The sequence below is a fragment of the Centroberyx affinis genome, unplaced genomic scaffold (genome assembly GCF_046629955.1).
Source record: "Centroberyx affinis isolate AG114_WGS23_722 - 3 ecotype Tasmania unplaced genomic scaffold, CSIRO-AGI_Caff_v1 ptg008438l_1, whole genome shotgun sequence".
Classification (NCBI taxonomy): domain Eukaryota; kingdom Metazoa; phylum Chordata; class Actinopteri; order Beryciformes; family Berycidae; genus Centroberyx; species Centroberyx affinis.
In genome coordinates, this window is record NW_027284190.1 from 1 (window position 1) to 15,000 (window position 15,000).

General features: G+C 45.3%; 1 protein-coding gene across 1 annotated transcript in view; it reads right to left on the reverse strand.

Annotated features, from left to right (window-relative positions):
* Positions 1-616: 616 nt before the first annotated feature.
* The window catches only part of LOC139640139 (echinoderm microtubule-associated protein-like 6), a gene marked incomplete at both ends in the record, with an annotated part of 32,991 nt that continues 18,607 nt past the window's right edge, over positions 617-15,000 (reverse strand). Inside the window, 6 exons of the mRNA XM_071514311.1 lie at positions 617-819; positions 987-1,087; positions 4,456-4,549; positions 4,708-4,813; positions 5,065-5,251; positions 10,926-11,044. Coding sequence (XP_071370412.1) covers positions 617-819; positions 987-1,087; positions 4,456-4,549; positions 4,708-4,813; positions 5,065-5,251; positions 10,926-11,044 — 810 coding nt within the window. The remainder of the gene's footprint in view (positions 820-986; positions 1,088-4,455; positions 4,550-4,707; positions 4,814-5,064; positions 5,252-10,925; positions 11,045-15,000) is intronic.

Genomic DNA, 15,000 nt, shown 5'->3' on the forward strand with positions numbered 1-15,000 from the left:
GACAGTCAGTTAGTCAATCAGTTAGTCAGTTAGTTAGTAAGTCAATCAGTTAGTCAATCAGTTAGTCAGTTAGTCAATCAGTTAGTCAGTTAGTCAGTTAGTCAATCAGTTAGGCAGTCAGTTAGTTAGTTAGTTAGTCAGACAGACAGTCAGTTAGTCAATCAGTTAGTCAGTTAGTTAGTTAGTCAGTCAATCAGTTAGTTAGTTAGTTAGTTAGTTAGTCAATCAGTTAGTCAGTTAGTTAGTTAGTCAGTTAGTCAATCAGTTAGTTAGTTAGTTAATTAGTCAATCAGTTAGTTAGTCAGTCAGACAGTCAGTGACTAACTGACTAATCAGTTAGTCAGTTAGTTAGTTAGTCAGTCAATCAGTTAGTTAGTTAGTTAGTTAGTTAGTTAGTCAATTAGTTAGTCAGTTAGTTAGTTAGTCAGTTAGTCAATCAGTTAGTTAGTCAGTCAGACAGTCAGTTAGTCAATCAGTTAGTTAGTCAGTCAGACAGTCAGTTAGTCAATCAGTTAGTCAGTTAGTTAGTAAGTCAATCAGTTAGTCAATCAGTCAGTCAGTCAGTTAGTTAGTCAGTTAATCACACACACACACCCAGCCCCCCCCCCCCCCACACCTTATCCAGGGAGAACATGGCGAACACCGGTCCATCGTGGGCCTTGACGGTCTTGAGCAGCAGCGGTTCCTTCCAGATGTAAACGTCTCCTGTGGCGGCTCCGGAGAACACCAGGGCCTCGCTCCGGCCGTAACACACCGACATCATGGTCTCCGGACGGCCCAGGGTCCCGAACACCCCCCGCCTGAAGGTCAGCCCGCCGCCTGGAGGGGGGGGGGGCACAGAGGAACTGACCCAGATGAGACTTTAATGGTGGGGGATGTGGGGAAACTGGGCTGTTCCAGTCGCAAATAACAAGATAAAGCTATGAAAAAAAACCAGGAAATGAATATGAATAGAGCACATGGTCGTTGTAGTTTTGTAGTTTTACCTGCATGCTGCCAGAACTTGATGTGTTTGATCCCCACAGTGACCAGCTTGTCCATCAGCATGGGATTACACTTCACTACGAATATCTTCTCCTTATGACCCCTGACACAGAGAGAGAGAGAGAGAGAGAGAGAGAGAGAGAGAGAGAGAGAGAGAGAGAGAGAGATAGAGAAAGAGAAATACAGAGAGAGACAGAGAGAGAGAGATACACAGAGGGAGAGAAATACAGAGAGAGAGAGATGCAGAGAGGGAGAGAGACAGAGAGATACACAGAGAGAGAGAAATACAGAGAGAAATACAGAGAGATACAGAGAGATACAGAGAGAGAAATACAGAGGGAGAGAGAGAGAGAGAGTGAGAGAGAGAGAGAGAGAGAGAGATAGAGATAGAGAGACAGAGAGAGAGAGATACGGAGAGAGAGATGAGAGAGAGAGAGAGAGAGAGAGAGAGATGAGAGTGAGAGCGAGAGAGAGAGAGAGATAATGACCAGTGAGAGAGAGTGACCACCAATTGGCAATAGAAACAGGAAGACATAAGAAATCATGGCAACCAAAAGAAAACAGAACATGTGGTCACTGTTGGACAGGTGAGGTCGAGACGGAGATGCACTTCCTCCTAAAATGTGAAAAATTTAACTCAGCCAGAGAAATCTACTTTAACAAGTTCAGCTCCAAGTCTCCCACTTCAGAGCTTGATGATCAGTCAAAGCTGCGACTTCTACTAGCAGAGGGAAACACAGCAGACCTGAGGTCAGTTTGTAGAAACTTGCCACAACCTGAGGAACAGTGAGCGACCAATACACTTTTATTTTATTAGGGCCCGAGCACGACTTCGTGCGAAGCCCTATTGTATTTCGTTCGTGGAATTATTTTTCTTAGGCCAAATAAATCGCACTTTTGAGGGCCTAAACGTGCTTGAAAAGTTGCGAAACTTTGCACACGCGTCAGAAGTGGTGAAAAATTATATATTTTATGGGTCTTGCGCAAGGGCGTGGCAAAACGGCTCGATAGCGCCCCCTACAAAATTTCAACGGAGTATCCCTCGCCATACGTTTGTCCTAGACTTACGAAACTTGGTAGGCACGTGTATCATGTCCAGACTTTAAAAAAAGTCTGGCGGTACCATGCACCTAAAACCAACAGGAAGTCGGCCATTTTGAATTGATTGTGACATTTTTGGGCATTTTTGGCCATTTGCAGGGGTCGTACTTCAACGAACTCCTCCTAGGCGGTTGATTGGATCCACGTCAAACTTGGTCAGCGTGTATAAATGACCTGGACGATGAAAAGTTATCAAAAGCTTGAGTTTTCGTCACACGGCGTGGGAGTGGCGAGGCGGCGAATTTCCTTGTTTCGCCACGAAACAGGAAGTGGCTTGTAACTGGCCTGTACATGGTCACATCTGGACCAAACTTCACACGCTGCATGAGAGTCCCGGCCTGAACACGTCTACGTGCCGATATTCGGTTATAGTCATAGCGCCACCTACTGGCGACAGGAAATACCATGTTTTAAACTTTACGGTGCTTCTCCAAGCGGGTTGACCAGATCCACCTCAAATGTGGTCAGAAAAGCCGTAGGACCTTGATGACGCTTAGTGGTGAAGAGCGGGAGCTTTCATCGAACGGCGTTGCCATGGCGGCACGGCGAATTTTGATGTTTCGCCATGAAACAGGAAGCTGCGTTAACTTGAGTTTACATTGTCCGATCTGCACCAGATTTCACATGCTGGTCCACAGTCCAGGCCTGAGGACATCTACAGGCCAGTTAGGAGTCATAGGCATTGCGCCACCTACTGGTGACACGAAACAGGAAGTGGGTTGTAAAGCGACTGTGCATGGTCAAATCTGGCCCAAACTTCACACGTTTGACTAGAGTCCAGGCCTGAGGACATCTACATGCCGATATTCGGTTATAGTCATAGCGCCACCTACTGGCGACAGGAAATTACATGTTTTATACTGTGGTGTACTACTCCAAGCGGGTTGACCAGATCCACCTCAAATGTGGTCAGAAAAGCCGTAGGACCATGATGACGCTTAGTTGCGAAGATCGGGAGCTTTCGCCGAACAACGTTGCCCTGGCGGCGCAGCGAATTTCGATGTTTCGCCATGAAACAGGAAGCTGGGTTAACTTGAGTTTACATCGTCCGATCTGCACCAGACTTCACATGCTGGACAAGAGTCCAGGCCTGAGGACATCTACAGGCCAATTAGGAATAATAGTCATTGCGCCACCTACTGGCGACACGAAACAGGAAGTGGGTTGTAACGCGACTGTACATGGTCAAATCTGGCCCAAACTTCACATGTTGGACGAGAGTCCCGGCCTGAACACATCTACGTGCCGATATTCATTTATAGTCATAGCGCCACCTACTGGCAACAGGAAGTTGTGTGAACTTGAGTGTACATTGTCCAATCTGCACCAGATTTCACATGCTGGACCAGAGTCCAGGCCTGAGGACATCTACAGGCCGATTGGGAGTCATAGGCATTGCGCCACCTACTGGCGACAGGAAGTAAGCCTTGCGTGACAATCACCACATGATTTACATGGAATTTTCATGGTGTGGGCCACGTCGACCGGTCGGTGTCCAGTAACGACGCCGCGGCTACGACACACCCCGACTGCAGCACACCCCGACTTGCACACAGAGGCGAGGGCCCGCTCATCACTGCTTGCAGTTTTAATTTTATTTATTTTTCTCTTTGAATGTTATTGTGTACTGCATATAAAATGTGTGTAACCCTTGTTACCAACAAACATTAATTCCTTCACATAGTTTACTGATCCTCACTCTGTGATGGAGGCTCTGGGTTCAGGAGCTGAACACACAGCAACACAGTTCCTCTGTCCAGCACTGACTCACACACACACACACACACACACACACACACACACACACACACACACACACACACACACACACACACACACACACCTAGACTGATATTCATCTTGATGCTTTGGCAATATTGTCTGTGAACTTTCATGCCAATAAAGCACATTGAATTGAATTGAATTGAATTGAATTGAATTGATAATGGTTACTTCAGTAGAGGTTCATATTTTACTTTTTTAGAACACACAGTAGTAGTAGTAATAGTTGGAGTAATAGTAGTGCAATGTTTTTACACAACTTCTCTCTCTTAACTCTTCTCTAGCTGGCAGTAGTAGCAGTAGTAGTTTCATACTAGTACCAATACTAGTAGCAGTAGTAGTAAGAGTAGTAGTACTAGTAGCAGCAGCAGTAGTAGCAGTAGTACTAACAGTAGTAGTAGTAATAGTAATGATATGACTACTATTACTGGCAGTATTTCACTTCTCTCTCCTCCTCCACCTCAGTATCAGTCTACAGTTAGTAGTAGTTAGAGTAGTAGTTAGTAGTATTAGTAGTATTAGTAGTATTAGTAGTAGTAGTAGTAGTAGTATTAGTAGTATTAGTGGTATTAGTAGTATTGTACTGACCTGGCAGTAGCGAGCTTCTCTCCTCTCTTCCAGTCCCACACTGTGATGGAGTGACTGTCATCGATTCCCACTGAGACCAGACTCTTCCCGTCCGCTGCAGGGAGACAAGTTCACACCTTCAACTGGGAAAAGAACACACACACACACACACACACACACACACTCACACACACACACACACACACACACACACACACACACACACACACACACACACACACACACACACACACTCACACACACACACAGTACCTGAGAAGTCCAGCGCACACACTCCTCTCTGGTGGAATCCTTTCAGCAGGGAGAGACACTTCAGAGTCTGGATGTCCCACACATGGATGGCTGGGTCCCTCCCCACCTACACACACACACACACACACATACCAACACACACACACACACACACACACACACACACACACACACACACACACATTCAATCAAAATATAACCCCTCCTAATATTTAACACATCTCTGAAATGTTTTTCTGGGGCTTTAATGCAAAGAAATAGTGTGTAAAACGTCTCTCTCTCTCTCTCTCTCTCTCTCTCCCCCTCTCTCTCTCTCTCTCTCTCTCTGTGTGTGTGTGTGTGTGTGTGTGTGTGCACCTGTCCCGTGGCAGCGTAGTCTTTGAGCGGGTGTGTGCTGAGGCAGAGGATGTCGTCGTCGTGGCCCAGGTAGAAGCGCTGGCTGTGCAGCTGGCGGTTGTAAACCACGCCCACCGCCGCCACGTGGAACAGCACCTCCCCCGCCTGGCTGTAGAACAGGTTGTTCCTGCAGTCATACCCCCGGTACCTGCACACACACACACACACACACACACACACACACACACACACACACACACACACACACACACACACACACACACGCAGTCGGTGTGTGTGTGATTTGGATGCAAAATGTTATTAATCAGAATAGCTTGAGGATATTTTGTGATGGACAAAATGTTTGATGGCCCTCAACAGTGTCTTTCAACACACACACACACACACACACACACACACACACACACACGCGCACACACACACACACACACACACACACTCACACACACACAAACACACACACACACACACACAAATATACGCTAATATATGTGCACAAACACCAAAATACGCGCACACACAAAAGAATGCATCCACATGTAAGTAGATGAAAAGATGCAGCAAACACACACACACACACACACACACACACACACACACACACAATCACATTCATACACACACACACAAACACTGAGTTATTTTCAGATTCTCAACCGGTTTTGATGATCTTCTATCTATCAGTGATTGACAGCTCGTCTCTACAGAGCGGCTATCAAGAGGCACTAATTAATCCACAGGGACTGTGTGTGTGTGTGTGTGTGTGTGTGTGTGTGTGTGTGTGTGTGTGTGTGTGTGTGTGTGTGTGTAAAGGGAAGGGGGTTCGTTAACTATTTTATAAACTGTTGGAGAAGCAGGCCTGCTGAGACACACACACCCACACACACACACACACACACACACACACACACACACACACACACAAACATATGTCTTTGAAGTGGTACAAAGTGAGTGTGAACGCGGTGGGAGAGTTAAAGAGTCACTAATTAACCACTGGAGGAGGAGGAAAGGAAGGAAGGAAGGAAGGAAGGAAGGGAGGAAAGTGGGACGAAAGGAAGGATGGAAGGAAGTAAAGGAAGGAAAGAAAGTGAGAAAGATGTAAGGAAGGAAGCAAGGAAGCAATAAGGAGGAGGTAAGTGGGAAGAAAGGAAGGAAGAATTTAAGAAATTAAGAATGGAGGGATGGAAGGAAGGGAGGAAGGAAGGAAGGAAGGCAGGGAAGAAGTAAAGGGGTTAGGAAGGAAGAAAGGAATGAAATAAGGAAGCGAGGAAAGTGGGAAGAAAGGAAGGATGGAAGGAAGTAAAGGAAGAAAAGAAAGTGAGAAAGATGTAAGGAAGGAAGCAATCATGGCAGGAAGGAAGGAAGGAAGGAAGGAAGGAAGGAAGGAAGGGAGCGAGGTAAGTGGGAAGAAAGTAAGGAAAGAAGAATTTAAGAAAGGGAGAAATTAAGAAAGGATGGAAGGAAGGAAGGAAGGAAGGAAGGCGGGGAAGAATTAAAGGGGGAGGAAGGAAGAAAGGAATGAAAGAAGGAAGCGAGGAAAGTGGGAAGAAAGGAAGGATGGAAGGAAGTAAAGGAAGAAAAGAAAGTGAGAGAGATGTAAGTAAGGAAGCAATCATGGCAGGAAGGAAGGAAGGAAGGAAGGAACAAAGGAAGGGAGCGAGAAATTAAGAAAGGAGGGATGGAAGGAAGGAAGGAAGAAGAAGGAAGGAAGGAAGGGAAGAAGTAAAGGGGGGAGGAAGGAAGAAGGGAATGAAAGAAGGAAGCGAGGAAAGTGGGAAGAAAGGAAGGATGGAAGGAAGTAAAGGAGGAAAAGAAAGTGGGAATGATGGCAGGAGGGAAGGAAGGAAGGAAGAAAGGAAGGGAGAAAAGTGGGACGAAAGGAAGGATGGAAGGAAGTAAAGGAAAGAAAGAAAGTGAGAAAGATGTAAGGAAGGAAGCAATCATGGCAGGAAGGAAGGAAGGAAGGAAGGAAGGAAGGAAGGAAGGAACAAAGAAAGGGAGCGAGGTAAGTGGGAAGAAAGGAAGGAAGAATTTAAGAAAGGAGAGAGAAATTAAGAAAGGAGGGATGGAAGGAAGGAAGGAAGGAAGGCAGGGAAGAAGTAAAGGGGTTAGGAAGGAAGAAAGGAATGAAATAAGGAAGCGAGGAAAGTGGGAAGAAAGGAAGGATGGAAGGAAGTAAAGGAAGGAAAGAAAGTGAGAAAGATGTAAGGAAGGAAGCAATCATGGCAGGAAGGAAGGAAGGAAGGAAGGAAGGAACAAAGGAAGGAAGTGAGGTAAGTGGGAAGAAAGGAAGGAAAGAAGAATTTAAGAAAGGGACAAATTAAGAAAGGAGGGATGGAAGGAAGGAAGGAAGGAAGGCGGGGAAGAATTAAAGGGGGAGGAAGGAAGAAAGGAATGAAAGAACGAAGCGAGGAAAGTGGGAAGAAAGGAAGGATGGAAGGAAGTAATGAAAGAAAAGAAAGTGAGAAAGATGTAAGGAAGGAAGCAATCATGGCAGGAAGGAAGGAAGGAAGGAAGGAAGGAACAAAGGAAGGGAGTGAGGTAAGTGGGAAGAAAGGAAGAATTTAAGAAAGGGACAAATTAAGAAAGGAGGGATGGAAGGAAGGAAGGAAGGAAGGAAGGAAGGAAGGAAGGAAGGTGGGGAAGAAGTAAAGGGGGGAGGAAGGAAGAAAGGAATGAAAGAAGGAAGCGAGGAAAGTTGGAAGAAAAGGAAGGATCGAAGGAAGTAAAGGACGAAAAGAAAGTGGGAATGGCAGGAGGGAAGGAAGAAAGGAAGGAAGGAAAGAAGGAAGGGAGGAAAGTGGGACGAAAGGAAGGAAAGAAGAATTTAAGAAAGGGAGAAATTAAGAAAGGAGGGATGGAAGGAAGGAAGGAAGGAAGGCGGGGAAGAAGTAAAGGGGGGAGGAAGGAAGAAGGGAATGAAAGAAGGAAGCGAGGAAAGTGGGAAGAAAGGAAGGATGGAAGGAAGTAAAGGAGGAAAAGAAAGTGGGAATGATGGCAGGAGGGAAGGAAGGAAGGAAGGGAGGAAGGAAGAAAGGAAGGAAGGAAGGAAGGAAGGGAGGAAGGAAGGGAGGAAGGAAGGAAGGAAGGAAGGGAAGAAGTAAAGGGGGAGGAAGGAAGAAGGGAATGAAAGAAGGAAGTGAGGAAAGTGGGAAGAAAGGAAGGATGGAAGGAAGTAAAGGAAGAAAAGAAAGTGAGAAAGATGTAAGTAAGGAAGCAATCATGGCAGGAAGGAAGGAAGGAAGGAAGGAAGGAAGGAACAAAGGAAGGGAGTGAGAAATTAAGAAAGGAGGGATGGAAGGAAGGAAGGAAGGAAGGAAGGAAGGGAAGAAGTAAAGGGGGGAGGAAGGAAGAAGGGAATGAAAGAAGGAAGCGAGGAAAGTGGGAAGAAAGGAAGGATGGAAGGAAGTAAAGGAGGAAAAGAAAGTGGGAAGAAAGGAAGGATGGAAGGAAGTAAAGGAGGAAAAGAAAGTGGGAATGATGGCAGGAGGGAAGGAAGGAAGGAAGGGAGGAAGGAAGAAAGGAAGGAAGGAAGGAAGGAAGGGAGGAAGGAAGGGAGGAAGGAAGGAAGGAAGGAAGGGAAGAAGTAAAGGGGGAGGAAGGAAGAAGGGAATGAAAGAAGGAAGTGAGGAAAGTGGGAAGAAAGGAAGGATGGAAGGAAGTAAAGGAAGAAAAGAAAGTGAGAAAGATGTAAGTAAGGAAGCAATCATGGCAGGAAGGAAGGAAGGAAGGAAGGAAGGAAGGAACAAAGGAAGGGAGTGAGAAATTAAGAAAGGAGGGATGGAAGGAAGGAAGGAAGGAAGGAAGGAAGGGAAGAAGTAAAGGGGGGAGGAAGGAAGAAGGGAATGAAAGAAGGAAGCGAGGAAAGTGGGAAGAAAGGAAGGATGGAAGGAAGTAAAGGAGGAAAAGAAAGTGGGAATGATGGCAGGAGGGAAGGAAGGAAGGAAGAAAGGAAGGGAGAAAAGTGGGACGAAAGGAAGGATGGAAGGAAGTAAAGGAAAGAAAGAAAGTGAGAAAGATGTAAGGAAGGAAGCAATCATGGCAGGAAGGAAGGAAGGAAGGAAGGAAGGAAGGAAGGAAGGAACAAAGAAAGGGAGCGAGGTAAGTGGGAAGAAAGGAAGGAAGAATTTAAGAAAGGAGAGAGAAATTAAGAAAGGAGGGATGGAAGGAAGGAAGGAAGGAAGGCAGGGAAGAAGTAAAGGGGTTAGGAAGGAAGAAAGGAATGAAATAAGGAAGCGAGGAAAGTGGGAAGAAAGGAAGGATGGAAGGAAGTAAAGGAAGGAAAGAAAGTGAGAAAGATGTAAGGAAGGAAGCAATCATGGCAGGAAGGAAGGAAGGAAGGAAGGAAGGAACAAAGGAAGGAAGTGAGGTAAGTGGGAAGAAAGGAAGGAAAGAAGAATTTAAGAAAGGGACAAATTAAGAAAGGAGGGATGGAAGGAAGGAAGGAAGGAAGGCGGGGAAGAATTAAAGGGGGAGGAAGGAAGAAAGGAATGAAAGAACGAAGCGAGGAAAGTGGGAAGAAAGGAAGGATGGAAGGAAGTAATGAAAGAAAAGAAAGTGAGAAAGATGTAAGGAAGGAAGCAATCATGGCAGGAAGGAAGGAAGGAAGGAAGGAAGGAACAAAGGAAGGGAGTGAGGTAAGTGGGAAGAAAGGAAGAATTTAAGAAAGGGACAAATTAAGAAAGGAGGGATGGAAGGAAGGAAGGAAGGAAGGAAGGAAGGAAGGAAGGAAGGTGGGGAAGAAGTAAAGGGGGGAGGAAGGAAGAAAGGAATGAAAGAAGGAAGCGAGGAAAGTTGGAAGAAAAGGAAGGATCGAAGGAAGTAAAGGACGAAAAGAAAGTGGGAATGGCAGGAGGGAAGGAAGAAAGGAAGGAAGGAAAGAAGGAAGGGAGGAAAGTGGGACGAAAGGAAGGAAAGAAGAATTTAAGAAAGGGAGAAATTAAGAAAGGAGGGATGGAAGGAAGGAAGGAAGGAAGGCGGGGAAGAAGTAAAGGGGGGAGGAAGGAAGAAGGGAATGAAAGAAGGAAGCGAGGAAAGTGGGAAGAAAGGAAGGATGGAAGGAAGTAAAGGAGGAAAAGAAAGTGGGAATGATGGCAGGAGGGAAGGAAGGAAGGAAGGGAGGAAGGAAGAAAGGAAGGAAGGAAGGAAGGAAGGGAGGAAGGAAGGGAGGAAGGAAGGAAGGAAGGAAGGGAAGAAGTAAAGGGGGAGGAAGGAAGAAGGGAATGAAAGAAGGAAGTGAGGAAAGTGGGAAGAAAGGAAGGATGGAAGGAAGTAAAGGAAGAAAAGAAAGTGAGAAAGATGTAAGTAAGGAAGCAATCATGGCAGGAAGGAAGGAAGGAAGGAAGGAAGGAAGGAACAAAGGAAGGGAGTGAGAAATTAAGAAAGGAGGGATGGAAGGAAGGAAGGAAGGAAGGAAGGAAGGGAAGAAGTAAAGGGGGGAGGAAGGAAGAAGGGAATGAAAGAAGGAAGCGAGGAAAGTGGGAAGAAAGGAAGGATGGAAGGAAGTAAAGGAGGAAAAGAAAGTGGGAAGAAAGGAAGGATGGAAGGAAGTAAAGGAGGAAAAGAAAGTGGGAATGATGGCAGGAGGGAAGGAAGGAAGGAAGGGAGGAAGGAAGGAAGGAAGGAAGGGAGGAAGAAAAGAAAGTGGAGATGAAGGCAAGAAGGAAGCTATCGCATCCTACACTCCCTTCTCGTTCACATGCCTAAACACACACACACACACACACGCACACACACACACACACCACACACACACACACTCACACACTCACACACACACACACACACACACACACACACACACACACACACACACACTCACACACACACACACACACACACACACACACTCGTGGTACCCGTGGACAAACTGCAGGCGGAGGCCCTGCTCTGGTCCTCTCTGCCTCTTCAGAGATCCAACCTGCTGCTTCTTCTCTCTGCTCTGCTGTCGCAACTGAGGCAGGTCTTCTTTATACACCTACACACACACACACACACACACACACACACACACACACACACACACACACACACACACACACACACACACACACACACACACACACACACACACACACTCACACACACACACACACACACACACACACACACACACACAAACGTAAATAATACAAACCACTACATCTGGTGTCGTCTTTGGTCTTTGTTCATCATGTTCATTGTTCAAAGAGGTGTGAGCAAGTCCCAAGTCAGTCTCAAGTCTTGAGGCTCAAGTCCAAGTCAAGTCCCAAGTCTAAATGTAGATTACCAAGTCAAGTCCAAGTCAAGTCCATGTCATTAATGTCAAGTCTCAAGTCTAAATGTAGAACAGCAAGTCAAGTCAGAACAAATCAAGAGTCCAGTATCAATTTAATATCTTAAAGAAAACTAAATATCTAGGACGTTTCAATGCAATATGGTTTTAATAGGATAAAAACTTGGTAAGAGCATCATGAGTTTGATTTCTAGAATCAGTTTCAACTTCAATAAATTCAATCATTCCATACAAATTCAGAAAACAGAATTTAAATTCAGTCGTCTGCTGGAACAAATCTCATCACTTTCAATCTAAGTCATTTACACAAACACAAGATCTCAAGTCAAGACTTTAGAAACCTTTTCAAGTCATCAGAGTACAAGTCAGAGTCAAGTCCCGAGTCACCAGAACCCAAGTCAAGTCGAGTCTCAGGTCTTCTCTTCATGCATCAAGTCAAGTCTCAAGCAATGCAAACCGAGTCCAGGGCATGTGACTCGAGTCCCCGCCTCTGGTTCCCCACAATAGAGTCAGTAGAGACGATGGATCGATCTCCATCCATTCATTCATCGCCCCGTCCCATGATTACTTAACGCATCAGATTTTAATTGAAAGTCATAGAGAAACAGCATTTTGATGGTTTGTTTCTTCTGTAATTCGAGGTGTTTCAGTTGAAGCAGGATGTTGAGGCGGTGCGTCTGCTCAGAGGTCAGGAGGACTGGACCAGAGGAAACACGGGCTGAGGTCCAATAGTCTTTTTTGCTTAGGAAGGTTCCTAACTGAGTGAAATGACCTGTAAGTATCTAAGTGGCAGCCATGATAAGAGCTGTTTGAATTCTCTAAATGCTAAGGAAAGGTGCTTCAATGCTTCCTTACTTATCTCCTTTAGCATAGGAGACACTGGACCATCCTTTACGAAAGGAAAGGAGACAATGCCGTCCCACAATTCCTTGCGGCAGCAACATTCGGCCGTTCACGAAAACAAACGATCATGACCGACGCAGATCATCATCAAGTTATCGTTGCTTATTAAGCATTTTCCATCTTATGCCATAACTTGCTAATAATAATAATAATAATAATAATACATTAGTCTTGTATAGCGCTTTTCTAAGTACTCAAAGACGCTTCACAAACAGGGTAAAATCATTTAATAAGTGCATTTAAAAATAAAAAAAATAGTAAAAACAAGAATAAAAGTAGGTGGTTAAAACTAGAGGAATCATGAGGTGGATGGACGGGAGAGAGAGGGAAGGAGGTTAGCAGGTGAAAGCGAGCTTGAAGAGGTGGGTTTTGAGGGCCTGTTTGAAGGATGGTAGGGTGTTAGCCTGACGGATGTGGTTGGGGAGGGCGTTCCAGAGGGAGGGTGCGGCAACTGAAAAGGCCCTGTCACCCCAGGTCCGGAGCTTGGTCCTGGTGGTCTTTAGGGTGGTTGTGGCCGCAGACCTGAGGCATCGGGTGGGGGTGTGTCGGGGGACGAGGTCGGAGAGGTAGGGAGGGGCCAGGTTGTTTATGGCTTTGTAGGTGATGAGTAGTATTTTAAAGTCAATCCTGTATTTAACAGGGAGCCAGTGGAGGTTGTGAAGGACAGGGGTGATGTGATCTTGGCGGTGGGTGGAGGTGAGCAGGCGGGCAGCAGAGTTCTGGACGTATTGAAGTTTATTGAGGATTTTGTTGGATGAGCCGTAGAGGATGCTATTGCAGTAGTCGAGTCTGGAAGTTATGAGGGCATGGATAAGTGTTTCGGCAGCGGCAAAGGACAGGGAGGGCTGGAGGCGGGAAATGTTCCTGAGGTGGAAGAAGGCAGTTTTTGTGACCTGGTTGACGTGAGGTAGGAAGGAGAGGGTGGGGTCAAAGATGATTCCGAGGTTGCGGACCTGGGTGGAGGGGGTGACAATGGAGCCGTCGATGTTGAGCGAGAAGGTGTGGGCGGAGCGGGTGAGGGAATGTGGGCCAATGATGAGGACTTCAGATTTGTTGCATATGCTAATATGTTTTGAACTTTCAACAACATGTTAAACCCATAGAACTATGAACTGCTGTTGTAAAATGATCAAAGTGAAGTAAACGTTGTAGAGTAACCTCTGCTCAGTTTGCATTAGTTATTTCTTCATTCTGAGCTTGTTGTCTTGCAGCCTTTAGGAAAATCATTCATTCATTTGACTTCAGTCACAGATGCTGAAGCCCTCGCCTTAATAAAGGAAAGGGTTAAACCAGCAGGGGTTGGAGCCAATTCAGTGGTCTGTCTACGGACCATGGTCGCTGACACGGACCACTGGTTACTACCACTAGGGGCGCTGAAGCTAGTGGTCGGTTGTGGTCTGGATCAGTCAGTGAGTGGTCTGTGGAGTAGTCTTTGTGGTCCTGATCCACCTTCTCCCTTCTCTCTCCTCCTTTGGCCATGTTTGCAACACTTTTGTTAGCCGAATAAATGTCGGAAAATCATAATCCTGTGTCTATTAAATATATTCTATTATCGATTATGTCTCTATCGATTATCTATCTATCTATCTATCTATGCATAGGATATGTGATTTTATTTATTTCATATTTACTTCTAAATATGAGGTGAACCAGGTGGTCCTTGTGGTCCAGACCAGTTGTTCAGTGGTCCGTGGAGTGGCCCTTGTGGTCCGTGGAGTGGTTCTTGTGGTCCATGGTGTGGTCTTTGTGGTCCAGTGGTGTGGGTCCTTGTGGTCCGGACCAGTTGTGGACCAGTTGTAGTAACCAGTGGTCTGTGTCAGCGACCATGGTCCGTGGACAGACCACTGAATTGGCTACAACCCCCTCTCGGTTAAACTGGGGAGAAGTATCTAAGATGCTTTTAGTCGTCCATCTTGGGAACATTGTAGTTTCACACGGCAGACCCACCTCATTAACATCCACTGTCTCATCATCACATAGCCTAGTGTGAGTGCAGTGGGATTCTCTGAGCACCTTGGTTGTCTTTTCCTAAGTTCCTCATGAATTCTCCTTCACATCTTTCCTTGACCTCATGACGTTTTCCATCGAGGTCAAGGAGAAGTGGTTTGGAAAACAGACAGGCAGTGAAGCCCCGCGGCATGCTGGGTGTTTGGTGAGGAAATCCACTGTGAAATACCTGAGCTTCACAAATAACTGATTCCTCAAAATGAATCAATTCAGCCACCGGAACTCAACCATGTTAGGAGAAGGAAACAGGGATTTCACTGCTGGACCATGTGCACACTCACTGTGAAGGTTGTGAAGTTGTGAAGTGGGAGGGGTGGTAATATTGTATATATAATATGTATAATATTGTACTTTTTATTTTATTTTATTTTTTTATTTAGTAGCTTAAATTGATAAGAATGTAGGATAGGCATATATAAGCATTACGCGTCTGCCTGTGCCTTTTCAGTCACTCCTTAATACATAGATTGTTGATTTTGTTTATACTGTCTAGACTGCTTATATTTATTGTATATTAGATTGTATATTGTATATACCGTTTATACTTATTATATTGTGTGTGATGACTGAATAAAATACTACTACTACTACTACTAAACACATGTACATTATAATAATATGGAGAATTAGCATTGTGAAAAAGCCGTTTTTCATTTCAGTGTGAATACAAATACAAACACAGGCAGAAACTGCACTGTTCTTTAGATTATAAATAACCTTCAATTTTTATCTGAAGATGATTGAAACAC